This window comes from Erythrolamprus reginae, chromosome 3, assembly GCF_031021105.1.
Source record: "Erythrolamprus reginae isolate rEryReg1 chromosome 3, rEryReg1.hap1, whole genome shotgun sequence".
Lineage (NCBI taxonomy): Eukaryota > Metazoa > Chordata > Lepidosauria > Squamata > Dipsadidae > Erythrolamprus > Erythrolamprus reginae.
The window spans coordinates 61232253-61254832 of record NC_091952.1 but is presented as its reverse complement, the minus strand read 5'-3'; the positions used below and the strand labels follow the sequence as shown (position 1 = coordinate 61254832).

The following is a 22580-nucleotide window of genomic DNA, read 5'->3' as shown; positions in this document are numbered from 1 at the left end:
CAGTTTATTTTCAGAGCAATTTGTAACCATAAAATGACTGCATGACACAAAAACATGCTACATAATGCACAACATAAATGCAACAAAATACAAATGATCAATGTTCACCACAATTAGTTTTTATTTCTCACAGCCTAAGCATATTAAATAGTTTCAGTAAAAGTAAAATAAAAGTAATAACATATGAGTCTGCATAAAGAACAATTGTCTGAATTGTGAATTCACAATAAACAAGACCTTTGATTTATTATGGATATTATTATTATGCGAATATCTAGTCCCAAGGTGGCAAATCTATGGCACACACGCCCAAAGTGGCACGTGCAGCCATGTTGCACAGCATGCGTAGCCTTGCCTGTTTATCTTCTGGGTTTCTGGCATGCATGCATTTGTGATGATCAGCTGTCCATGCACATGGCAGTACTGAAAACTGGTGTACACATGCTTGCCAGCCAGCTGATTGTCAGGCATGCATATGCGCCAGAATCCAGAAGTTCTGCTTTTCCGGAGCTTGATCCCTTTGCGGACATTGCAGTGCTGAAAATCAGCCTGCACATTCATGCTGACCAGCTCAGTCTTATAATTCCATTTGGAATCTTCGGGCACACATGCACGTTAGAACCTAGAAGTTCAGCTTTTCCAGAGCATGGCTCGACAAGCACTCATAAAAAGTTTCCGCTCAGCTTTTGGCATTTGGTGCTGAAAAAGTTCACAATCACTGACCTAGTCTCTTATCCTAAAAACAGGGTTTGTTTATTTTTTAAAAAAGAAAAATTTGGTTAATAAGAAAAAAATAATTTGTTTAATAAGGAAAAAAACCTTATATTTACTTATTTTTGTATTGTGTTGCTTCATTTCCAATTATATTATTGTCTTGGCCAGTGTCCAATTTTTTTCAAATATAATGAAATTGCTAATGACTAGAGATGGGAAAGAAATACTAAAATGCAAACCAAATCAATTAACTAATTTAATTCACATGTTCCAAACTTAGATGCAAGCCAAAATTCAATTTATTTCATTCTTTCCACTTCTCCAAATTTTGCTGTATTGCTCTCTGCTCAAAATTTGTATATAAAAAGGATGGATATCATGAAATTATGTATCTATAAAAATATTTGTAGTAAAAAAAAAATTATGAAGTGATTAGGACAATCTTTAGGTAAAGCAGAAGGTGCAGTTATTTTAGTTACTATTATTGAAATTTTTTATTATTATCTGAATGCCTGCAAAATTATCTGGTTGCTTGACCATGTTATTTTCCCAGAGACAAGTCACATGGCACAAGCAAATCCTATATACATATGAAATATTATTATCAGTACATACTATTTTCAGATGGATACATTACTTGATGTTTAAGTACCCACTACTGGTCAGCCCTTTAATTTGCAGTGCTAAGTAATGCCTATTTTGCAGTTACAAGTATTAAATGCAAGGGTTTGGTCATTTAAGTGCACAAAAAACATGGTATAGTACAGCAGCCATTTGCTAAATAATAAAGGAAATGTAGTCTCCAGAATGTAATTGTGCTTTTTTCTGGCAGTGTGATTCAAGATGTAACTCAAAAATAAGGAGGGCTTTAGGAGCACAATGAAATTTTGTTCTTTCCATTAATTACTTTCATTTTCTCTAGAAAGTAAAGCAAAAGACTGAGTGCTGGTTAACAGTTATACAATATATTTCAACCTCTTATGTAAACATTTAGAGACGCCGGGTATTCTCATTCATATATTTACAATAAGGCTAATATTTCAAAGCATCATTCCTATGCACTGTTTTCTTATCAATGTATAAATAAATTGTTATGTATTTCTAAGAACATTTATTTGTATGTATTGTTCTTCCTTTTTCCTTTTAATCTACTTAAATCCAATTCATTCTTATTATTTTCTCTCCTTTCTTGTTTGCATTGATTTTGGTTCCAGATCATTGGGGCTCTGGAGCAGGATGAGCAGGCGCGCCGGCAGCGCTTAGCATACAAAGTAGAGCAACTTATTGGTGCCATGTCTATGGAAAGCTGAAGAAAGGAGCAGGGACTCCTAGGGAAAAAACATAAGGAGTGATTGCAAAGACTTTGGGGAATTAAGGAAATTGGCAAGGAGGACACGAAGTATATATTGGGAATACTGTGAGAACCTCCTACAAGAAGCAAAAGTTGCCCCAGATTCTTAGCTCAAAACTCACAAAATTCCAGTTGAAAGAATGAAGGAAAACAACAGCATCTGTGCATCCCAAACATCAGTTGGATTTATCAAATAGTTCAGCTGTTCAAGATGTAACCTTGAAGGTCTTTCGAAGCTTAGACTTCTCCATGACTGCTGCTTTGCATGAAAATTGTTTGGTGTATATTAAGAGATAACAAAAACAATATTTAAAGTTTTTTTAAGAAAAAGAAAAGAGAAGAAAAAAGGTAACAAAAATGCAGTGGCTACGTCTTCTTGAAGATTCCACTGCACATGGCCCTCACGTCATATGAGAACCTCGTTGTTCATGGCTCAGATGGATGGTTGGCAAGTAGATTCTCCTACTTTGGGGAAGGTTTGAAAAAACTCCATTATTCCTCTGCCTGGGAACTTTAAAAAAATATCCCTGGGAGCACAAATTTGCACCAATCCTTTTAAATAGTGCAGTTGGAAAGGAAAATCCAGCATTCAGTATCTTCAAGAGTCTTCTAGCAGGAATCTATGTGAGTGGAAAAGCCATCTGGTCATGCAACTCATCTGTGCTGAAATCCAGCTTCAACTATGTATTTATAGAGTACTGATATTTTTTTAATACTCCTTATTTACCATTGAAGGGACGCTATGATTTTATGAAAGTCCTTCATTCCTCTTCTACTTTGACACAGGACTTCCTCCCTCATTGAAATGATTCCTTCCTGTTTTTATGTATCTGCAGTTGTGTTCCTAAGGAATGTCTGGTCCTTTTGAAGCTAAGGAAGTTGCGATGGTTTAAAACGAAACTGGTGCATTATGCACTTTTGTAGGTGCAATTCATATAAAAATTGATTGGCTTTCTTAGTTGCTTAGAGTGTTGATTGATCAGTTAGCTTTTGAGTTGTTTGTTTTTCCTAGTCACTATGTGATTTCTTGCTTTTTTAAAAAAAAGTGTTTACAGCAAGCAGTACTTGAACAGTGTAGACCTAGTGAGTTGACATATTTATTGCTTTCCTGCTTTGAATCCACTTATGCAGTCAGAACAAATGGCATTTGCATTTTTCTCACACCATGTGAAATGTCATGCAGAGGTCAAGCATAAGACTTCAATTTCTCCTGGGAGAGGGAAATGGGCACCTTCTCTCTGGACAAAAGGAAATAGCACACTACATGCTGGCTAATTACTGTAGTCTTGTCTGTGTCCATGTGTCTCAACTCAGATTAGGTTTTTTTTAATTGACCCTAGAAGTCCATTTCTAAGTGATCAGTAAAAGGCTGATAATATCTGCGAGTTGTCATTGCTCTTTACAAATGACTTTAAAAAAACAAAACCAAAAAAACCAAAGTCCCTTCAAGAGTGCTAATAGCAGGTTGGATGCTGTGAACATTTCTGTCTGAAATGAATATTGACGTTTAGAGGGCTACAGTTAAAAAGGATGAGATGGAGGGCAAGGTGATTAGAACTAATGGAAGGCAGAATATTGGGCCCATGAGTGCAGTTCTCATGAATGAAGTCAGACTTGAGGAAAACAAAATGGTTGGTGTATCTGTGGACAGGCATCTTGGAATGCATCATGATTCTAACAAGTTTTGTCACATTTTCATTATAAGAAAAAAAATGTGGCAGCTGTTTTGAATGGAATTAGAGGATATTATCACTTGTCAGGTACACCTCAGTTCTAAAATCCTAAGATTGAGGTCTTCAGAAATAATCCTTAGCTAGTTTTTTGTACATAGTTCAATGCAGAGAAATCTCAATAATCAGAAGAACCCAAGGTTTTGTTGCTGTTCCATGTCTACAATACTTCATGTCCATTCTGTATCCAGGACCTTTGTCATGCTGGTCTGAGAAACAGGAGTTAGCAGAAAAGGGCAGCTATCATCACACTTTTCATTCATGAAGGAGATTCCAGAACAATTAACACAAGGGAGGCTGAACTGTTGACCCCATCCTGTAAAATTGCTCCCTGGACATATGCAGAGAGGAAGCCTCTCATACTATTGCTCTATACACTTGGAACAATGGGAAGCACATGGAAATCTATTTCAAAGGTGAACAGCCTGAAAATGATTGGATATATTGCTTTATTAGCATAGCTCATCTTCTAATTAATTGTGAGGAATTCTTTTATAATGGGTTTCCTCTACTAGTGTGCTCTGCTTAGCGGCCACATCAGAAAGGAAGAAACTGCCCCTTACAAATAAGCTCATTTTGCCCAGTAGTATGTAGATTATCTTTTTCCCCAAAAAAACCCCACCACCATGATTCTTTTCCCCCACCAAGCAATGAAGAGATTGCTTCAATAAAAGGCTGAGTGAGTTTGATATCACATGCTTTAACTGAATTGCATATTTAGTGAGAATCTCTCATTCTTCTAATCATTATCTTAAATTCTGCTAGCAAAGGGGTAACTAAAGGACCAATTTACTGTTTTAATTATAATTCATTAAAGCGGTATCAACCCCCTTTTCCCCCTTGATAATTTACTTTCATAAGTTTCCTTGGGCCCTATTAATAGCCTGAAAGAAATACTAATGATTGACCTTGTACAATAAGCCAAAGCCTTTGACATTCTCAGCAGTCAAAGATTTAGCAGCCAAAAAAAAAATCTGATTTACACTGACTTGGCAAGAGCAGCGAGCAGCAGCTAAATGCATGAAATGTCTCAGAAGGACAGCATATTTTCAGAAGCATTATTTCCATGTCCTTTAGTAGGCAGGGGAATTTGATTGCAAAGGAAGAATTGTCTCTTTTAGTCTTAAACTTAATTGACAAAGGTAGTATGTTTAGCAGCTTATTTTTATCAATGGATTTTCTACTTTTCCAATTACAAGCATTTCACAGTGAATTCTCCTTGGGCTTCTTTTATTCATTTGTATTAGTTTTTACTGCTGTGTTAGATGAACTATATATTTGAAATGTCAATATTCCAAACTAAAGCTGTATCTAGATGGTAGGGGTTTTTTTTTACCTCTTTAGTCAGAAGTGAAAAAACAGATAAATCACCAGGATTTATCATCTAAAAACAATGAGTTGTTACTATAGGTATCCTGATTTAAGCTGTAATATCAGTGTTGGACCTGCTGGTCGCTATAAATTAATAATGAACAGGTTAGGAATTGAAAAAACCCTCACAGATTTGGCAAGAATCAAATGTGTTCATTGAAATATATTTGCATAGATCCTTTCACAGCAACCATTGCATTCTACAATCATAGTTTTCCATTGCAGATTTGTAACTTCTATTTCTAAGGCTGGATGAGATTTTCTAGGCAATCATACTTTATCTAATAGTTTTTGCATGCTACTTTGATACAACTTATCCTAAAGCACATTTGGAATTAAATGCATGGCTTTCATTTCATGGTCAATTTACATGGCTATAAAGAGCATAAACTGCTGCTGCAGGACCTTGGTCTTCCCAGCCTGAACCATCACTATCCCCAATGCCTTTGGCCATGTTAAAGAGTTAGTAAAGACTGGCCAAATCCACAGGCATTTACCTAATATTGTGAGGTTAAAGTGCAAATTTCTTTGGAAAACAATAAGGCTTGAGCATTTAGAACCATGATTGTTTTAGGTAATATTCCCTATCCTACTATCTTACCCTGATATGTCAGTTCTAGCTTATTTCATTTCAGATGTTTTTACATCAAAGCCAGAGACTACATTCCTGGAATTTTTTTTTGCCTAACATTTCTTATTTTGAATAATTCCATTTTACCTTTCACTGATGAGTGCTATCCAAAGCCATCAAAGAGCTCAAAGCAAGGAGGCAGTGATGTGTAGCGATGGGCGAACCCAACGGTGTTCGGCTTCGGCAAGTTCGGGCGAACTTTACACAAAATTCGGCCGAACCCGAACCGAATCCGAACTCGAACCTGAAAGGGGAATCCCTCCCACGAAGAGATTCCGGGGGTGGAGCTTTGACGTCACTGGCAGGTTGCTAAGGACGCCAAGGTGATCACTTCCTGGATTCCATGGAATCCAGGAAGTGATCACCTTGGCGTCTTTAGCAACCTGCCGGTGACGTAAAAGCTCCAAATGCCGAACACGATCCCGAACTTTGCCCGAAGTTTCAAAAAATTTCGGGTTCGTGTTCGGCATACCAAACACCGCAAAATTCGGTATGGACCCGAATTGTGCGAGTTCGGTTCACCGATCACTAGTGATGTGCTAATCAGATGTTTCTTTCCTCTTGAAGACCTTTATTGTATAAAGTTCCATCATGCTAGCAGACATGCCTGCCTCTCTGATTTTTTGTGGTAGTACTAAAATTCTGTAGCCACTTCACCTGCTGACCAATCAGCAAGTCTTTTTAACCTGTATACATTTTTGTGTAATATATTCCATTTAAAGGGGAACAAAAAGGGTAAGCAGCTGAATATGCTGTAGATCCACTTAGAATAAATAAGCAATGGAAGTGGTAAAATAGGCGGGAAATTAAACAGTTTCTCTCTTCCATATAGATGACATCTTAAATTAATTAGAAATCCTGTATCTTATTCAGGATGATGGAAATCTTAACCTTATTTAGGAAAAATATAGTGAGAAGGATTAGCAAATCACAGAAAATCTAAGATACCTTCTAGATCTTTTTCATCAAAGTATTCTTCCTTTCCATGCTGCTGGTATTGCTTAAATCACAGGTTTTTAAAAGTGACACTGTGATACCTTGTTTTTAGTTGATTCCAAGTCACTTTTTTAAAAAAATATTTTCAGAAGTAATTATTTCTCTAAAGAACTTATAAATAATAAATTTGAACGTAAACTAAGCTCCTTTCTTGTGCTTATAATAGCTGACATATCTCTATGTAGATCAGTGGTTCCCAACCTTTTTTTTGGGCCATGCTCCACCTAAGCATCTGTAAAATTCTGATTCCTCCCCCCCATATATAATTGTTATTATTCTAAAAAGTGAACCCCTGCTAATGTGGAGGAAGCCTAAAAGGCCGTTAATTTGATTTAAACAAGATTACAGTTGCCCCCATTAAAAATCAAATTGCCCCTCTTTGTGGAGTGGGGCCCATGTTGGGAACCACTGATCTAGATTTTGAAACACTTCTCCAGTGCTTGCAAAGGATTCCATTGTACAGCCTCCTCATTGACAATTCTGCTGATTGCCTATGGCAGGAATGTCAAATTCATAGTGTCACATTATCATCACGTGACATATTATGAAGTTTTATCTCCTTTGCTAAACCGGAAGTAGGTATAGCCAGCGTGTGATGCATCCATCCGACAGGCTATGAGTTTGACACCCATGGTCTATGGAGATTCTCAGTCATCCAGGTCATGATTGTCCCAAAGGCTTTTTTTTTTCAAAAGGCAATGAGACTTTGTTTTTGTTTGTTTGAAAAAACAAAGTCTAGTTGCTGTTTGAAAAAGTACCATTTGGACAATTCTGCTGATGTCTTGCCACCCAAAAATATTCCAGGAATGTAATTGTCTTCCTTCCTATGTACAGAATTTTCGGGAAATATATATTTGTGTGTTTATACACACAATTACAAAATAATACTATAGAGGGATATAGCATTGCTTCCAGCTGTACGGATTCAGCTCCAGTAATCTTAGAAGCCGATGTCTTAGAAGAACTTGAACGATTAAAGATAAATAAGGCAATGGGTCCAGATGGCATCCACCCCAGAGTTCTTAAAGAACTCAGATCTGTCATTGCTACCCCGCTGACTGATTTGTTTAACCAATCCTTGTAAACAGGAGAAGTTCCTGAGGATTGGAGAATGGCCAGTGTTGTGCCTATCCACAAGAAGGGCAGTAGAGAAGAAGCTGGTAACTACAGGCCAGTTAGCTTGACATCAGTGGTAGTTAAAATGATGGAGACTCTACTCAAAAAGAGGATAAATCAGCACCTAAAAAACAATAACTTATTGGACCCAAATCAGCATGGCTTTACTGAAGGCAAATTATGTCAGACTAATCTCATTGATTTCTTTGACTATGTCACAAAGGTGTTGGATGAAGGTGGTGCCATGGATATTGCCTACCTGGACTTCAGCAAAGCCTTTGATACGGTTCCACATAAAGAGCTGATAGATAAATTAGTGAAGATTGGACTTAATCCCTGGATAGTTCAATGGATTTGCAGCTGGCTGAAGCGTAGACATCAGAGAGTTATTGTTAACGGCGAGTATTCTGAGCAGAGTCAGGTTACAAGCGGTGTGCCACAAGGGTCTGTTCTGGGTCCTATTCTTTTTAATATGTTTGTGAGTGACATAGGGGAAGGTTTGGTAGGGAAGGTTTGCCTATTTGCCGATGACTCTAAAGTGTGCAATAGGGTTGATATTCCTGGAGGCGTCTGTAATATGGTAAATGGTTTAGCTTTACTAGATAAATGGTCAAAGCAATGGAAACTGCAGTTTAATGTTTCCAAATGTAAAATAATGCACTTGGGGAAAAGGAATCCTCAATCTGAGTATTGTATCGGCAGTTCTGTGTTAGCAAATACTTCAGAAGAAAAGGATTTAGGGGTAGTGATTTCTGACAGTCTCAAAATGGGTGAACAGTGCAGTCAGGCGGTAGGGAAAGCAAGTAGGATGCTTGGCTGCATAGCTAGAGGTATAACAAGCAGGAAGAGGGAGATTATGATCCCGCTATATAGAATGCTGGCGAGACCACATTTGGAATACTGTGTTCAGTTCTGGAGATCTCACCTACAAAAAGATATTGACAAAATTGAATGGGTCCAAAGACGGGCTACAAGAATGGTGGAAGGTCTTAAGCATAAAATGTATCAGGAAAGACTTAATGAACTCAATCTGTATAGTCTGGAGGACAGAAGGAAAAGGGGGGACATGATCGAAACATTTAAATATATTAAAGGGTTAAATAAGGTCCAGGAGGGAAGTGTTTTTAATAGGAAAGTGAACACAAGAACAAGGGGACACAATCTGAAGTTAGTTGGGGGAAAGATCAAAAGCAACATGAGAAAATATTATTTTACTGAAAGAGTAGTAGATCCTTGGAACAAACTTCCAGCAGACGTGGTAGATAAATCCACAGTAACTGAATTTAAACATGCCTGGGATAAACATATATCCATCCTAAGATAAAATACAGAAAATAGTATAAGGGCAGACTAGATGGACCAGGAGGTCTTTTTCTGCCGTCAGACTTCTATGTTTCTATGTTTCTATATATCTATACAAAATTATATTTATATGACAAAGAAATACACTAAGAAATAGCATTATTTCTTTGTGCCATGGTGGCTCAGTGGTTAGAATGCAGTACTGCAGGCTACTTCTGCTGACTGCTGCTTGCCTGCAGTTTGGCAGTTCGATTCTCAGTGGCTCAAGGTTGACACAGACTTTCATCCTTCCAGGGTCGAAAAAATGAGGACCCAGATTGTTGTGAGCAACATGCTGACTCTGTAAACCGCTTAGAAAGGGCTGTAAAACACTGTAAAGCAATATATAACTCTAAGTGCTATTGCTATTAAAATGTACAAATACAGTATGCAGGCACAACAACCAGCTTCAAGCAAACAATTCCTTTTCTGCATTTGGTCTACTTCAGTTTCTGAAAAATGGGAATCTCAGTAGCATGTGACTATATAACTTGCCTGATATGTATAATGTCACTAGTTCAAAATTTGGAAGACTTTTTAAAAAATATTGTTTTGATTGTCTTAACTATGAAAGAAGAAGGTTCATCTAGTTAAGCAAAAATGCCCTCTCCCGCCCCCTCCCCCAGAAGACTTAACTAGATGGACAAATCTAAAATTATCTTTGATGGGCAAGATCGCCGCAATTAAATCAAATATCCTTCCTAGATATTTATATCTATTCCAGGTAGCCCCTATCAAACTGAACAAATCATTCTTTGAACATCTGCACAAATTAATCCGAAAATTCATTTGGACAAAAAAGAAGGCAAGAATAAAACTAAAAACCCTGCAAGATCATAGGTCCAGAGGAGGCTTTGGCCTCCCCAATTTTTATCTATATTATCAAGCCGCTATCTTGACTAAAATTAAAGATTGGATAACTCTCCAAAATACACGACTACTCACTCTAGAAGGATTCGATTTACAGTCAGGATGGCATTCATTCCTAATGATGGAACCAAACAAAATTCCAAAATACTTTAAAAATCATTACATAAGAAATACTCGAATATCAATTTGGTACCAGATTAAAAAAAAACTATTACCTAGCAATTCCGAAATGGCTATCTCCAAATGAATCTTTTATTTATCCGACTGCCCTTTCCACACCAAAAATAATAACCTACTTTAAATTACTTGATTTCAACGACAATATTTTTACTAGACAACAATTAGAAGAAAATGGAATACTCATAGACTGGTTTACATACATCCAGATAAATACTAAATACAAACATCATAAAAACTCTTTCGGGTTTCAAAATACCAACCCTCTCGATCTAATATTATTTGGACCCAACATAAAAATGATTTCCAAACTGAAAGAAGAAGGTTCACAATGGTTAGCACAAGCCCCTTTTCCCTTTTTCTTTTCTCTCCCTATGGAAGCATGAAACAGTTGAATTAACTGGAAGACATATGAACCTCCAACTATAAAAGGGAAATATCTTCTCTGGAACTGTATTCATGCCTTAAGAAGAGGGGAAAAGAAATGTGACAGGAAAGGAAAGAGAAGAAAAGCAGGAAATACCAGGACAAAGTTGGCTTGGTGTCATATGTGGCAGTCAACTGACAATGTTGGGGGTGGAGGGGATCAGCCATGGATTGAAATATGTAAGCAGCTAAAGGATGAGTAGAGCAATAGAGCAATGCCAAATCCAGAAGTGCCATGAACCAGTTTGCAGTTCATAACAAAATTTTCACCACCCAGACAAGGGACTGAGAGATGTTAAAGTCCCTGCAGCAACTCATGACAGAAAATTAGAATTAGGAGGCACCTGTTCTTGGCAGAAAATCCCCAAAACTCTATCCAGCAAAATCAAACTGAGGAGTTCCTCCCAGTTTTCAGTTGGGAGATCATCCAAAGATGATAACTGAGCATGTCATGTACACATGTGTAAGCAATTCAAAGACTTAATAGAAACGTACCTAAATTATAGATAAGAATCCTTAGGCAAGCAGAAAATTTAGAAATGAAAAATATAGCACAGTGATAAGGATTAGAAATAAATTGCTATCAGTTTTTATTAATGAATATTTTTGTGTAATACACCCTGAATAAAGGGAGACAAATTCTGTCTCTAAAAAGACTCAGCACACACCAAACTTACTACTTTTCCTCTAGGCCAATGTACATATCAGGCAAATGTTTTAACCTCTAAGCTATTATAACCACCATGCTGATTTTTTTTTTAAAGAAAGAAATATAACAAACACAAGAATCACTTTTTGTGATGTTTCTCAAGAGTAGTTAGAGTGGACATGGGGAAACAGCTATCAAAACAAGTTGAGGAGAGTAGTCCTCCTTCCTTTGCCAACTGAAGTGCAGGTGTTTGCCTAAAAATAAAAGTCAAACTAGAAAATAACACTTGGATCAGCACCAGCCTGGAAATATTATTCAACTTGGAGCAGAAAACATGAGCAGATTTATGCTAGACTACAGGTGAGTAGAAGGTAACATCCATTTCTTCCATCTAGAAATTGTTCATGGCCCTTTAGTGAAGACTGAACAACTCAGAAATGTACCAGTAAAAGAAAATATTTGCTAGCTCAGGGTTGAAATGAGGGCTCCTTGGTGCTCTCTGAACTTTTTTACTTTTCTTGCAAATATTTCATTACCCAAACTAGTGCTAGTCATCAGTGCTAATAAGGAGTGGGATTTACTCTCAGTTTATATTCTAGTGGCTTGCCTTGTGAGTGGGATGGGTTGTTTACTTGATTGTTGGTCTGACATTAGCCTTGGAATATCTATTCTCATCTGGGTGCTGATTGCTGATCAGGATCAGTCAGCCCCAATAGCCCAAATAAGGAACTTCCAAACAAGCCAACAGTAAACAGCTCAACCAAAGAACCTCTAAGATCACACCAACACCAACATTTACAGGGCATGTCAATGAAAACAAAACAAAAACAAACAAACAAACAAGCTCAGAGAACACCAAGGACCCCTGAAATCAGAAGTGTGGACATGTCCTTGGTCAAAATTATATCTTAGGTATGAATAGTCTTGAATTTGTTTTCAGGTAAATGAAAGAGATAAGGTTTTGACTTGACTATGCTTTACACAGTTTAGGTAGATGCTGTTTTCATTGGAAAGTTATTGTCTAAGCAAACTTTAGAGAAGGATATATCTAATCATAAGATCAAGTCCAGTGCTACCTATACAATTTTTGATCAAGCATACAGTATCCGAATAGATGAAATATTAACAACTGCATTCGGTGGTTCAGGAAATATTAGTATAAGTATGCCTTAAGAATATTAAAAGTTCTCTAATACATCAAGCTAAAATCATTTGGTTCCCAAAATGGCCAACCACATGGCTATACAAAGCCAATAAGTAGAACAAGAACTGAAAATCCTAGATCTGCAACTAGTACACAGAAGCATCTTGCCTTCTATGATATATCCATTTTTTGCCCTGTCATTTTTTCTGATCCTCTTATACTCCATAGACATCAGATTATTTTGTATCAGAGAAGTACAACTCAGGGTGTGTGTGTCTGTGAGTATCTGTGTATATGTGTGTGTATTATGTGTGTGTGTGCTGAATCTCAGTATAATTGATTGACCTAAATTACAATATCACCATGAATAATGTTCACTTTTTTCCTGCCTTATTTGCCTTCTTTTCTAATTAAAAAGTCCCCCAAAACTGAAATCTTATAAACGTAACTTTGAATATTGCAGCAGGTAAGAGGCCTTATCTTCTTTTAACACTATGAAAAGAACAAAAGACATATCCCTAAGAAACAGAGTTAGGCTAGAAATTTAAATTCAGAATTATACATAGGAAAATGTAATAGAGAGGTTTGGTCAAATAACTCCGTCTTCTCACTACCTGCGGGATACAGGTACATCTTTGGAGATCTACTTTGAGAAAACCTCCTTATTACATAGGAATGAGAATATTTTTCATTAGCAGAACCAGAAGCTGTGATTTCCCTAGTGGTCCTTTCTTTAGGCTACAGTATTATCTACATCCACCTGTCAAAAGGATTCAGCTCAGTAGACAAAATGAATAAAAATAGCCTGAATCTGCTCTGGAGAAAAAGAAAAAGACTGAGCGAGGACCAAGCCCTAGAGGAAAAAGGTGGTGACAGTAGCAGTAGCAGCAGTTGAGAAAGAATAAATAACCAACATGAAAGAACATTTGAACTCCATAATAGCTAGAGTCTATCACATTTCATTATCCCATTTTGTATTATAAAACATAGGCTGGTAAGAATAAGAAGGGATGTTGTATATTTACTTTCTAGTTAAAAGAGAGGAAACAGACTGGTTTTCTAAACAGTGACTGCGTCTTCATAGATAAGTTCACATTAGTTTTATCCACATAAGTGAATGTGGATAAAACTGGTGGGAACTGAATGATAAATTAAAAGATATTTCAACAAAACTAGCTAATTATCTCCAAATATCTTAACACCACAAATTTCCTCTCACCTTTTCTTCCTGTGAGATAATTATCTGTTCCATGCCAGTGTAATATAGATAAGACTTGCCATTGTAGACAATGTATAAAAGAATTTTAAGCTATTAAAGATGTTTCTGAAAGAGAAAAGGCTTAGTTAAACATAGGTCAATTCAGTTGTGGTAGGATAATCAGATTTACAAAACAATGTTAGTGTGTATTTTCTTTTAGGAGAGAAAATGTTTAATTTCCAGGAAAGGTATCTGTGAAGGGTTTGGTACCATTTGGAATTGCGGTGCTTGGTACTTCCTGTGGGTTTCATTCCTTGCCCAAATACTACTTTTACTTAATAGTATTACATGGTATAAAAAGGGAATGAAAAGCAGGCAGGATTCCACATTATTCACTGTTCATTCCCCATATAATTTTGCATTAAAACTCACGCAAGGAGAAAAAGTTTGTTGTATTTATGCACTTGAGGTGTAGATACTCCATTGAAAGAAAATAGTGCAAGCTCCCAAATTTATCATTCCAAGATTTCTTTCCAATGTGTCATGCCACCCATTGAGCATTATTTCCAAATAAATTTTTGTTCCAAATGTATCTCAAAAATAATTTATGTTCTTTTATTCTGCTATTTGGATCTGCTGGACATCTGAAAGATCCATTCTACATAAAATCAATTAGATGCTCCTTCTGCCTAAGGGATAACTCAGGAACAACCAGGCCTGGTTATGTTATTCACTCCTTGATAGCATAAAAGTCAGTATCTGGAAAATGTTGAACATTAGGAGGTCGCAAAACAGACCAAATCTCCTTTAGGCTGCACGTGGATTAAAAAGTGATGTATAATAGCCTTATTTCCTCAAACCTCACCTAGCAAAGTACTTTTACTTGAATGGAATCCCAAAGGGAGTAGAAACACTATTTCTACTTCCATTATTAAAAAAAAAAACCTGGAGAAAAACTTCTGTTTAGAACTTCTTATTGGGAATTGTGGCAGCAAAATCAGTATTAATAGGAGGCAGGGCCATTGCAGGGAGTTCCAACCCTTGTCCAGACAATAAAATGCTCCAGGCAGACTGAATGTTGAATGCTGTTTTCCAGTATATTATACACTATCAATTAGCTTACATAACTGAAAAGAGACACAGTTATTTTGGATGTTGTTAGTGCTTAGTGTTTGTATTTGTCTGCGGTTGTTGGTTTGGGGATTTTTTTAACCAAATGTTCCTTTATGTTGTCTGTATTTTGCCTTTTCTATGTATTTTCTCCCCCTCATCAATGAAGCCCAATGGTAGGCAAACACTAAAAATGCAATTCTTCCAACAGACCCCCAGAAGTGTGGATACTTAAAACTTATATTTTGTCTTGTTGAAAGATAATTGTGCTCTAGAGAGATTAGCAGCATTTTGAAAACTAGCTGTTTAAACAGTATCTAGTTGTTGGCTAAAACTGAACGTATTTTTGTGGGAGAGAGAAAGGAATACCAACCATTTATTCATTAGTAAAATAACATTGGGGATACCTCTAAATTTTTATTCCCAAATTTTATTTGATTTGTCCTTTGTGAAAAACTGACACCTCAATATTTGCTATTAAGATTTGCTTAGATCAGGGGTATCAAACTCACGTCGTCACAGTGGTATCATGTGACATATTGGGACTCTTTTTCCCATTCACTAAACCAGGCGTGGGCTGGGCCAGCATGTGATGCATCCGGTCTATGAGCCGGGAGTTTGATATCCTTGATTTAGATAATGACCAAATATTTTAATATTTTCTACAATGTCCAAAATAGTGTTTTGAATCCACTGGGCCATTCCCATAAAATAAACAGGCCTTAAGAATATATGCTTAGTGGATTTCATCCTGGCATAAGTATAAGCAATTTTATTCTTTAAAAAAATACACTAAAAAATACACAGGACCCCAATCTTGTGGGTTTAGATTAAGAACTATGAGGAAGATTAAAAGAAACATGAAAAAATGTCTCTTACTAATTTCTCTAATTCTAGAAGTGAATTGCCACAAACTCTGATTCTTTACTTCCGAATACCCTACATATCTTCTCATTTCCTTTCTCCTTCTTTATAGTTGACACACTGGAGTTCTGTATTATAATTTTTTTAAAAAAATGTTGTCTGTTTTTTGTTGTTTTTACAAGTGTTGTAGGGGAAGGGGAATGTAAGAAAGCTGAAGTATTTAAAATGTTCCAAGTGGGGGGAAAGGTTTTTTTGTTATTATTCTAATATATTATTGTGTACCTATTGTAAATATGAAACACTCCTATTTTGCAATCCAAGGACTCACTTTGTACTGTTCTTATATATAAATAAAGTTTACTGGATAAAACTGTCTATGTTCAATTTTTGAGCAGGCTTGATTCAAACTAGAAGAGGTTTACTACTCTACATATGTGTGAAACCAGTAAGAAATTTAACCATTTTGCAGCAAGTCAATCTCATAAAAACACAAAAGGCTAAAGGAAGTTAGACACTGCCATCTAGCTTCAACTATTGAAAACAAAGGGGATGGGTGGGCTATTTGTTCTTGCTTCTAATCATACAAAAACACAAACTGGTTATAAAGTGTGCAAGTTTTTGAACTTTCCAGATCTCTTTATCAGATAAAATGATGTGATTTATACCCTGATTTAAAAATATATGAACTTCAACTAAAACTGTAGTTGCTCCCTACTGGAGAAAAAAGAAAACATAATAATTTTCAGGATTTTCAACGGTGTTGAAGATTTTATTGACTTTCTAAATCAATAAAATAAACAAGAAGGGTTTTTTATCTTTAAATGATGAAAAGGGAGAAGGGGGATCTGACACTAAAATAATATATGTATATCTGGTTCTGGTTCTAGGAACATCATTTCACATTGCTTATTATCTGCTCTTTTTTTCCTTTAAAAAGATATCTTCCAATGCAATATTTACATCTCCATATCCTTTTATATTACTCTTTGATTCATTTCTAAAATCCAGTCAAAGAGTTTGCGTGCAAAATTTCTGGAATTTCAAATGATTAAGCTCCAAGACTACTAGGTCCCAAGTCTTGTCAGTTTACTTTTAAAAGTCAAATTTTTATGCAGAAGAAGGTGCAGAAATTAAAACAACAGCACTGAATTCTTTTGGGGGGGGGGAAATCTCAAAATGAGCATTCTCTTCGTTCTTCTGTCCTCATTCATTCATTCATTCATATTTATAGGCCTCCCTTTTCCAGTGTACTCAGGGCAGCGTACAAGGTAAAACAATATAAAATTAAAAAACCCCAAATGTGAAAGAGCCATCCAGAGTAAAACAATACAAATTTAAAAGCCCCAGACATTAAAAGACCATTCAACCAAATGTCATAGCACAAGCATACTATTGGCCTGAGAGTTCATGCAAAGATGCATTTTTAAAGCCTCTTGAAAGGCCAGGAGGATGGGGGCAAGTGTTCCCTCTAATTTTTTTGGGGGGTGGGCGGCACAGAAATAATAAACAAACAAACAAACAAACAAACAAATAAAAAACCCACCCTGTTTTGCCTCAGAGAATTTCAAAATAAAATACTGTACTGTGTGTCTATAACAGTGAGCTCATAATAGGGCAACTCTATCAATATCAAAATGCCACTTAAATAGTTGAGCTAGTTTCAAACTAGATTTTGATTTTCTTTCTCTCTTCCTTACTCCCATTCTTTTTCTTTCTCTTTTCCTTCTTCTCTTTTTTCTATCTGTTTCTCTCTCTTCCTCTCTCTCTCCTTCCCTCTCACTCTTTCCCTCTCGGCTTCTGGGCAGGTTTGGAAAACTCTGAGTTGATGATGATTTTTAAGTGAGCGATTGCTCACTGCTCAGCTTAGAGGGAACTATGAATTGGGGGCAGTGCAAATCTCGGGGGGGAGGACTGATTCCAGAGGACCGGAGCCACCACAGAGAAGGCCCTTCCCCTCGGCCACTGAAGGATATATGCATTTTTCCTCACAAAAGAGAATAGAAGAAAGCAGAACAGAATAGAATAGAATAGAATAACAGAATTGGAAGAAACCAAGGAGGTCGTCTAGTCCAGCCCCCCGTAGATTCTTCTATTAATTGCCTGAATTCCTGGAGGAAAGATAGAATATAAATCTAACTAAATATAATTAAGTAAATGTATTCCGGGAAAGTTAATCTAGAGTAACATTTGGTTATCAAAAGCTGTGAGTTGCAATATCGGGCCTTTCATTATTTTTTAAATTTCTATGGCAATTTTATGCTATACAGTACTTGATTCATAGTTGCTAAAAACACAATAAAGCATCTGTGGAAACATAACAAAGTTCAAGACAGTTCATAAAACTGTAGAAAAATAATACAATTATCCAGGCAAATTGAAAAAAATCAAATAATTCATTCATCCCCGAAAATTTACATTCTGTTTCAGAAGCATCAAATTCAACGATGTTATTTACCATTTGTATTTAATTTCATTACTAAATATCTCAAAAGAACATTTTTACATCCCTAAAAAGTACAAAAGGATTTTTATTTTGTCTTCAGTTCTCTATTAATTCCCAGGCATCACTGTTATCTGGATAATCAAAGAATATTAATACTTCCCTGTGATAATAGATGTATCTTTAAGGTTACAAATCGTTTCTTTTAAATGCCACTTGTGATACATTGTAATACATTGTAAATGCCACTTGTGATACATTGTAATGAGAATTATGATTCATATTCCATCTTCTTAATTTTAATAGACACAATAAATCATCTAGTTGTTTACTCTTTACTTGTACTCCAGCTTCAGCAAACTTTCCAATACATATTGTGCATCTGCTTATGATGAATTTTCTAAGAGCAAAGTCCAATTTTAAATTTTTTGACTTTCTGTTCTGAAAAGCATGCATGTATGGTGCATGCACATATCCACAAATTTCACAATGTGAACATTCAACGTTGGGGAGCAACTAAGGAGCTGCAATTCAATACTTGGAAACATATGAGAAATAGCTGGACAGCATACACATAAGACAACCAGGATTTTATTTATTTATTTTATTTTATTTTATTTATTTTATTTATTTTATTTATTTTATTTATTTTATTTATTTTATTTATTTTATTTATTTTATTTATTTTATTTATTTTATTTATTTTATTTATTTTATTTATTTTATTTATTTTATTTATTTTATTTATTTTATTTATTTTATTTTATTATTTATTTTATTTTACTTTATTTTATTTAAAAATTTATTTATTTATTCATTCATTCATTCATTCATTCATTCATTCAATTTTTATGCCGTCCTTCTTCTTAGATTCAGGGCGGCTTACAACATGTTAGCAATAGCACTTTTAAACAGAGCCAGGATATTGCCCCCACAATCTGGATCCTCATTTTACCCACCTCGGAAGGATGGAAGGCTGAGTCAATCATGAGCCGGTGATGAGATTTAAACCGCTGACCTGCACATCTACAGTCAGCGTTAGTGGCCTGCAGTACAGCACCCTACCTGCTGCACCACCCCGACTTCTTTGTTATTGATTCTTTTACTTAATTAAGATTTTTCTTCAAATGTTTTCTCGGGGAGGTTGTTTTTTCCCTTTATTTGCTCATATCAACTTCTATCTAGCTTGGAACAAACTGTTGTAGAACAAATGGTAGATTTTGCCAAAGAGATTTTTGTGTGACTCCAAGTTGTGCATCATGGGATCATGCAGAAATGCACATGCTTTGGTGATCTCAATGGACTACTGCAATGTATTCTACTGTAAAGTGACCAGATGTCCTGCCTTCAGTGGGACAGTCCCGCATTTGAATGATTTCCCCCGCATCCCACGGGAGTTCAAAAATGTCCCAGTTTTGGAGCTGGTTCCCCCCACCCCCAGTCCCGAAGCCTGGCAAAGTTTGCAAAAAGTTTGGAGCAAATGCACGCACAGCCCTTCCAGGGAAGCGCTGAGCTTCCGCCTTTTGACTACAGAGGCGGCCTCTCCCACAGCTGCAGTGCCCCACCTAGCTGGAGTTTCCCTGGTGGTGGCGGCGGCAGGTGAGCTTTGGGGCCCGGGAGTGGCAGGTGAGCTTTGAAGATCTGGGGCAGCAGGAAGGGCTCAGGCCCAAGGTGGCGGGACAGTCGGCTGTGAGCAGCAGCTCCATGGCAGAGGAACTGACGGCAGCAGCTAGACATGTTGCTGGACACCGTACATGCTGGTGCTACACCGGGCATGGGCGCAGGGCTGGCACCTCAGTCCTGGCCCAGCCAGCAGGCCAGTGCCAGCCCAGTACAGAGCCAGCATATACAGTGTCCAGCAACATGTCCAGCCACCGCCATCAATGCCTCCACCCTGGAGCTCCTGCTCGCAGCTGACCGCCCTGCCGCCACCTGGTGCCGCTTCTGCCAGTGCCCTCCTGCTCCTACTTTGACCCCTATATGTGGTGTATGAGAGAGAAAGAGAGAAAGAGAAAAAGAGAGAGAAAAGAGTGGAGGAGAGAGAAAGGGAGGGAGAAAGAGAGAGAGAAAAGAAGAGGGAGGAAGAGAGAGAGAAAGAGAGAGAGATAATGAGAGAGAGATAGAAAGAAAGAGAGAGAAAGATAGAGAGCAAGAGAGAGGGGGAAAGAGAGAGAGACACACAAAGAGCAAGAGAGGGGAAGGGAGAGAGAAAGAGAAAGAGAGGGAGAAAGAGCGAGAGAAAATGAGAGGGAGGAAAAGAGGAAGAGAGAGAGAGAAAAAGAGAAATAGATGAGGAGAAAGAAAGGGAGGAAAGAAGAGAGAGAGAGAAGGAGAGGAAGGAAGAGAGAGATAAATAAACCGAGAGGGAGGGAAGGAGAGAGAGAGAGAAAGAAAGAGATAAAGAGGAAGGAAGAGAGAGAAAAGAGAGAGAGGAAGGGATGAAGAGAGTAAGAAAGGGAGGGAGAGAGAGAGAGAAATATTTTTAACCCCCACCCACCTACCCAATGGTGTCCCTCTTTCCCAATCTTAAAATCTGGTCACTTTATTCTACTGGGGTCTGCTCTTGAATATCTGGAAGAGACATTTACCCAGAATGTATTGACACAAGCAATCTGTGCACTGTGCTGCATCCCCATAGGCTTTCAAATAGAATTCAAGGTAGTGGCTAACATCTGTAAAGCTCTTCAAGGCGTGGGCCTTGGTTATTTGAAGGACTACCTCACTTCAGTTGACTCTGCCTGGCAGATCTGCCAGGAGAGTAATGGTCTAAGTCTCACTGGTTGTCTTCTGGCAGGACCTGATAAGTATGCCATTTTTATAACAATGCCTGTCCTCAGAAATACCATTCATTCCAGGGTAGGCTTAGCACCTCCCTTCTGGCCTTTTGCATAGCTTTCAGCCAGACATGGGATCAGGAGGACCCTATGAGTTGAATGTATTTATTCTTGATTTGTTATCCTTAATGACAATTTTTTGTGATGTATTTACTGTAGTGTGCTATTGTATTAGTGTTTTTATTGAATTGCTTGTGTGAGATGGGCAGCCATATAAAACTAGTAAATAAAAAGATTTGAAATTTCACGCAGGGATTCACTATCAGGCCAGTAACTGTCTTGAGTCATCAAGTAGCATTCATTGCTTCCCAATCTTGTTATCTTCAAAGAGACAAAAACTTGGCAGTATTTTGATGGTTTGTATAATTAGATTCACCCATCACCATGGCACTTGTATCACTATAATTTTTCTTAATATTTGGCAGAACAATCAGAATATGCCATATTCAGCACTTTCAAATGTAACCATTTTATGATGATATGAGCTATTGTAATTTAAAACTGTAGGAGCTAATCTGTGAAAGCTTATACCACAAAAATCTCATTACTTTTTAAGTTGCCATAAGACTCTTGTTATTCTTGCTACAACTGATTCTACACAGCTGCTCTTCAAGAATTTGTCCCTTGGGTATCTCAGCTCATCAACATGAGACTCAGCTTTTATTTAGCCTTTTCTTGATCTTTCTAAGCTGTATCATATTAGAAAAAATTCTTAATTTCTTCCTGTTTGCATTTCCTGATAAGCTAATGATTGAGTCATTTTTAATTATCAAACGTAAAACCACTACATTAATTTTGGCCTCCAATCATTGAAATTTCTACTAATGCTCTGCTGGAGGATATGTTGGATTTAATCACAGACAATTATTTTAAATTGATAATAATAAATACAGAAAGCCAATGTATTTCATTCTCATAAATATCCCTTTCAATTAACATGTATAGATGGCTCGTGAGTTCAAAATTTAAATTTAACAAAACTAACGATAGCAGCTCAATGTATTTTAAAATATTGTTCATTGAACAAATCTCCAGAGCTTGTTTTCTTCTTTGTAGAGAAAGGAGAAATATGGTATTTCAATCTCCTAATCATAAGGTTAGCTTTTGGTTCAACATATAGGAGCCTCCTGAATTTTAACAGATGTATTCTCCAGCTCAAATTAAAATGGCTTATATAGAGAATCTGAATGGTTGTATACCTACATGGGACTGATTCAGCACCTGGGATAGACCAAGGACATCATTAACAAGAGAGTTGTGTGAAGGAAATATGTTCTTGATCCCTCAGAGAATCTTTCTCTGTTTGCAGCAGTTAGTTAATTATGTGCTGTACTTTACTCAAATGATCTATAGTAGAATTTAACCATTGTGAAGTTAACAAAAACAATTTGATTCCTGATCCCAAAATAGTCCTTACTAATTTTCCCACTATCCAATTGGGTAATGCTCTGTTTTGAACATTTAATAATGTTGGTGTTCTGACCAATGTTCCCTCTAAGCTACGCTGCCGTGCGGCCGCACAGCCATCATGAACCCGCCGCGCATTATTTTTTGAAGTGGCGCAGTCCACTCTGAGTCCGGAATTACTTGCTCGCTTGCTCACTCACTTGCTTCTCCA

At 36.9% G+C, this 22580-nt stretch overlaps 1 protein-coding gene across 2 annotated transcripts in view; it reads left to right on the top strand.

Moving 5' to 3' along the window:
• PLXNA2 (plexin A2) overlaps positions 1-3023 on the top strand; it is a 545151-nt gene extending 542128 nt beyond the window's left edge. For both annotated transcript variants that reach the window (XM_070745594.1, XM_070745595.1), the window contains one exon: positions 1929-3023. In XM_070745594.1, the coding sequence (XP_070601695.1) occupies positions 1929-2024 (96 nt within the window). In that variant the 3' untranslated portion in view covers positions 2025-3023. The remainder of the gene's footprint in view (positions 1-1928) is intronic.
• Positions 3024-22580: the final 19557 nt, after the last annotated feature.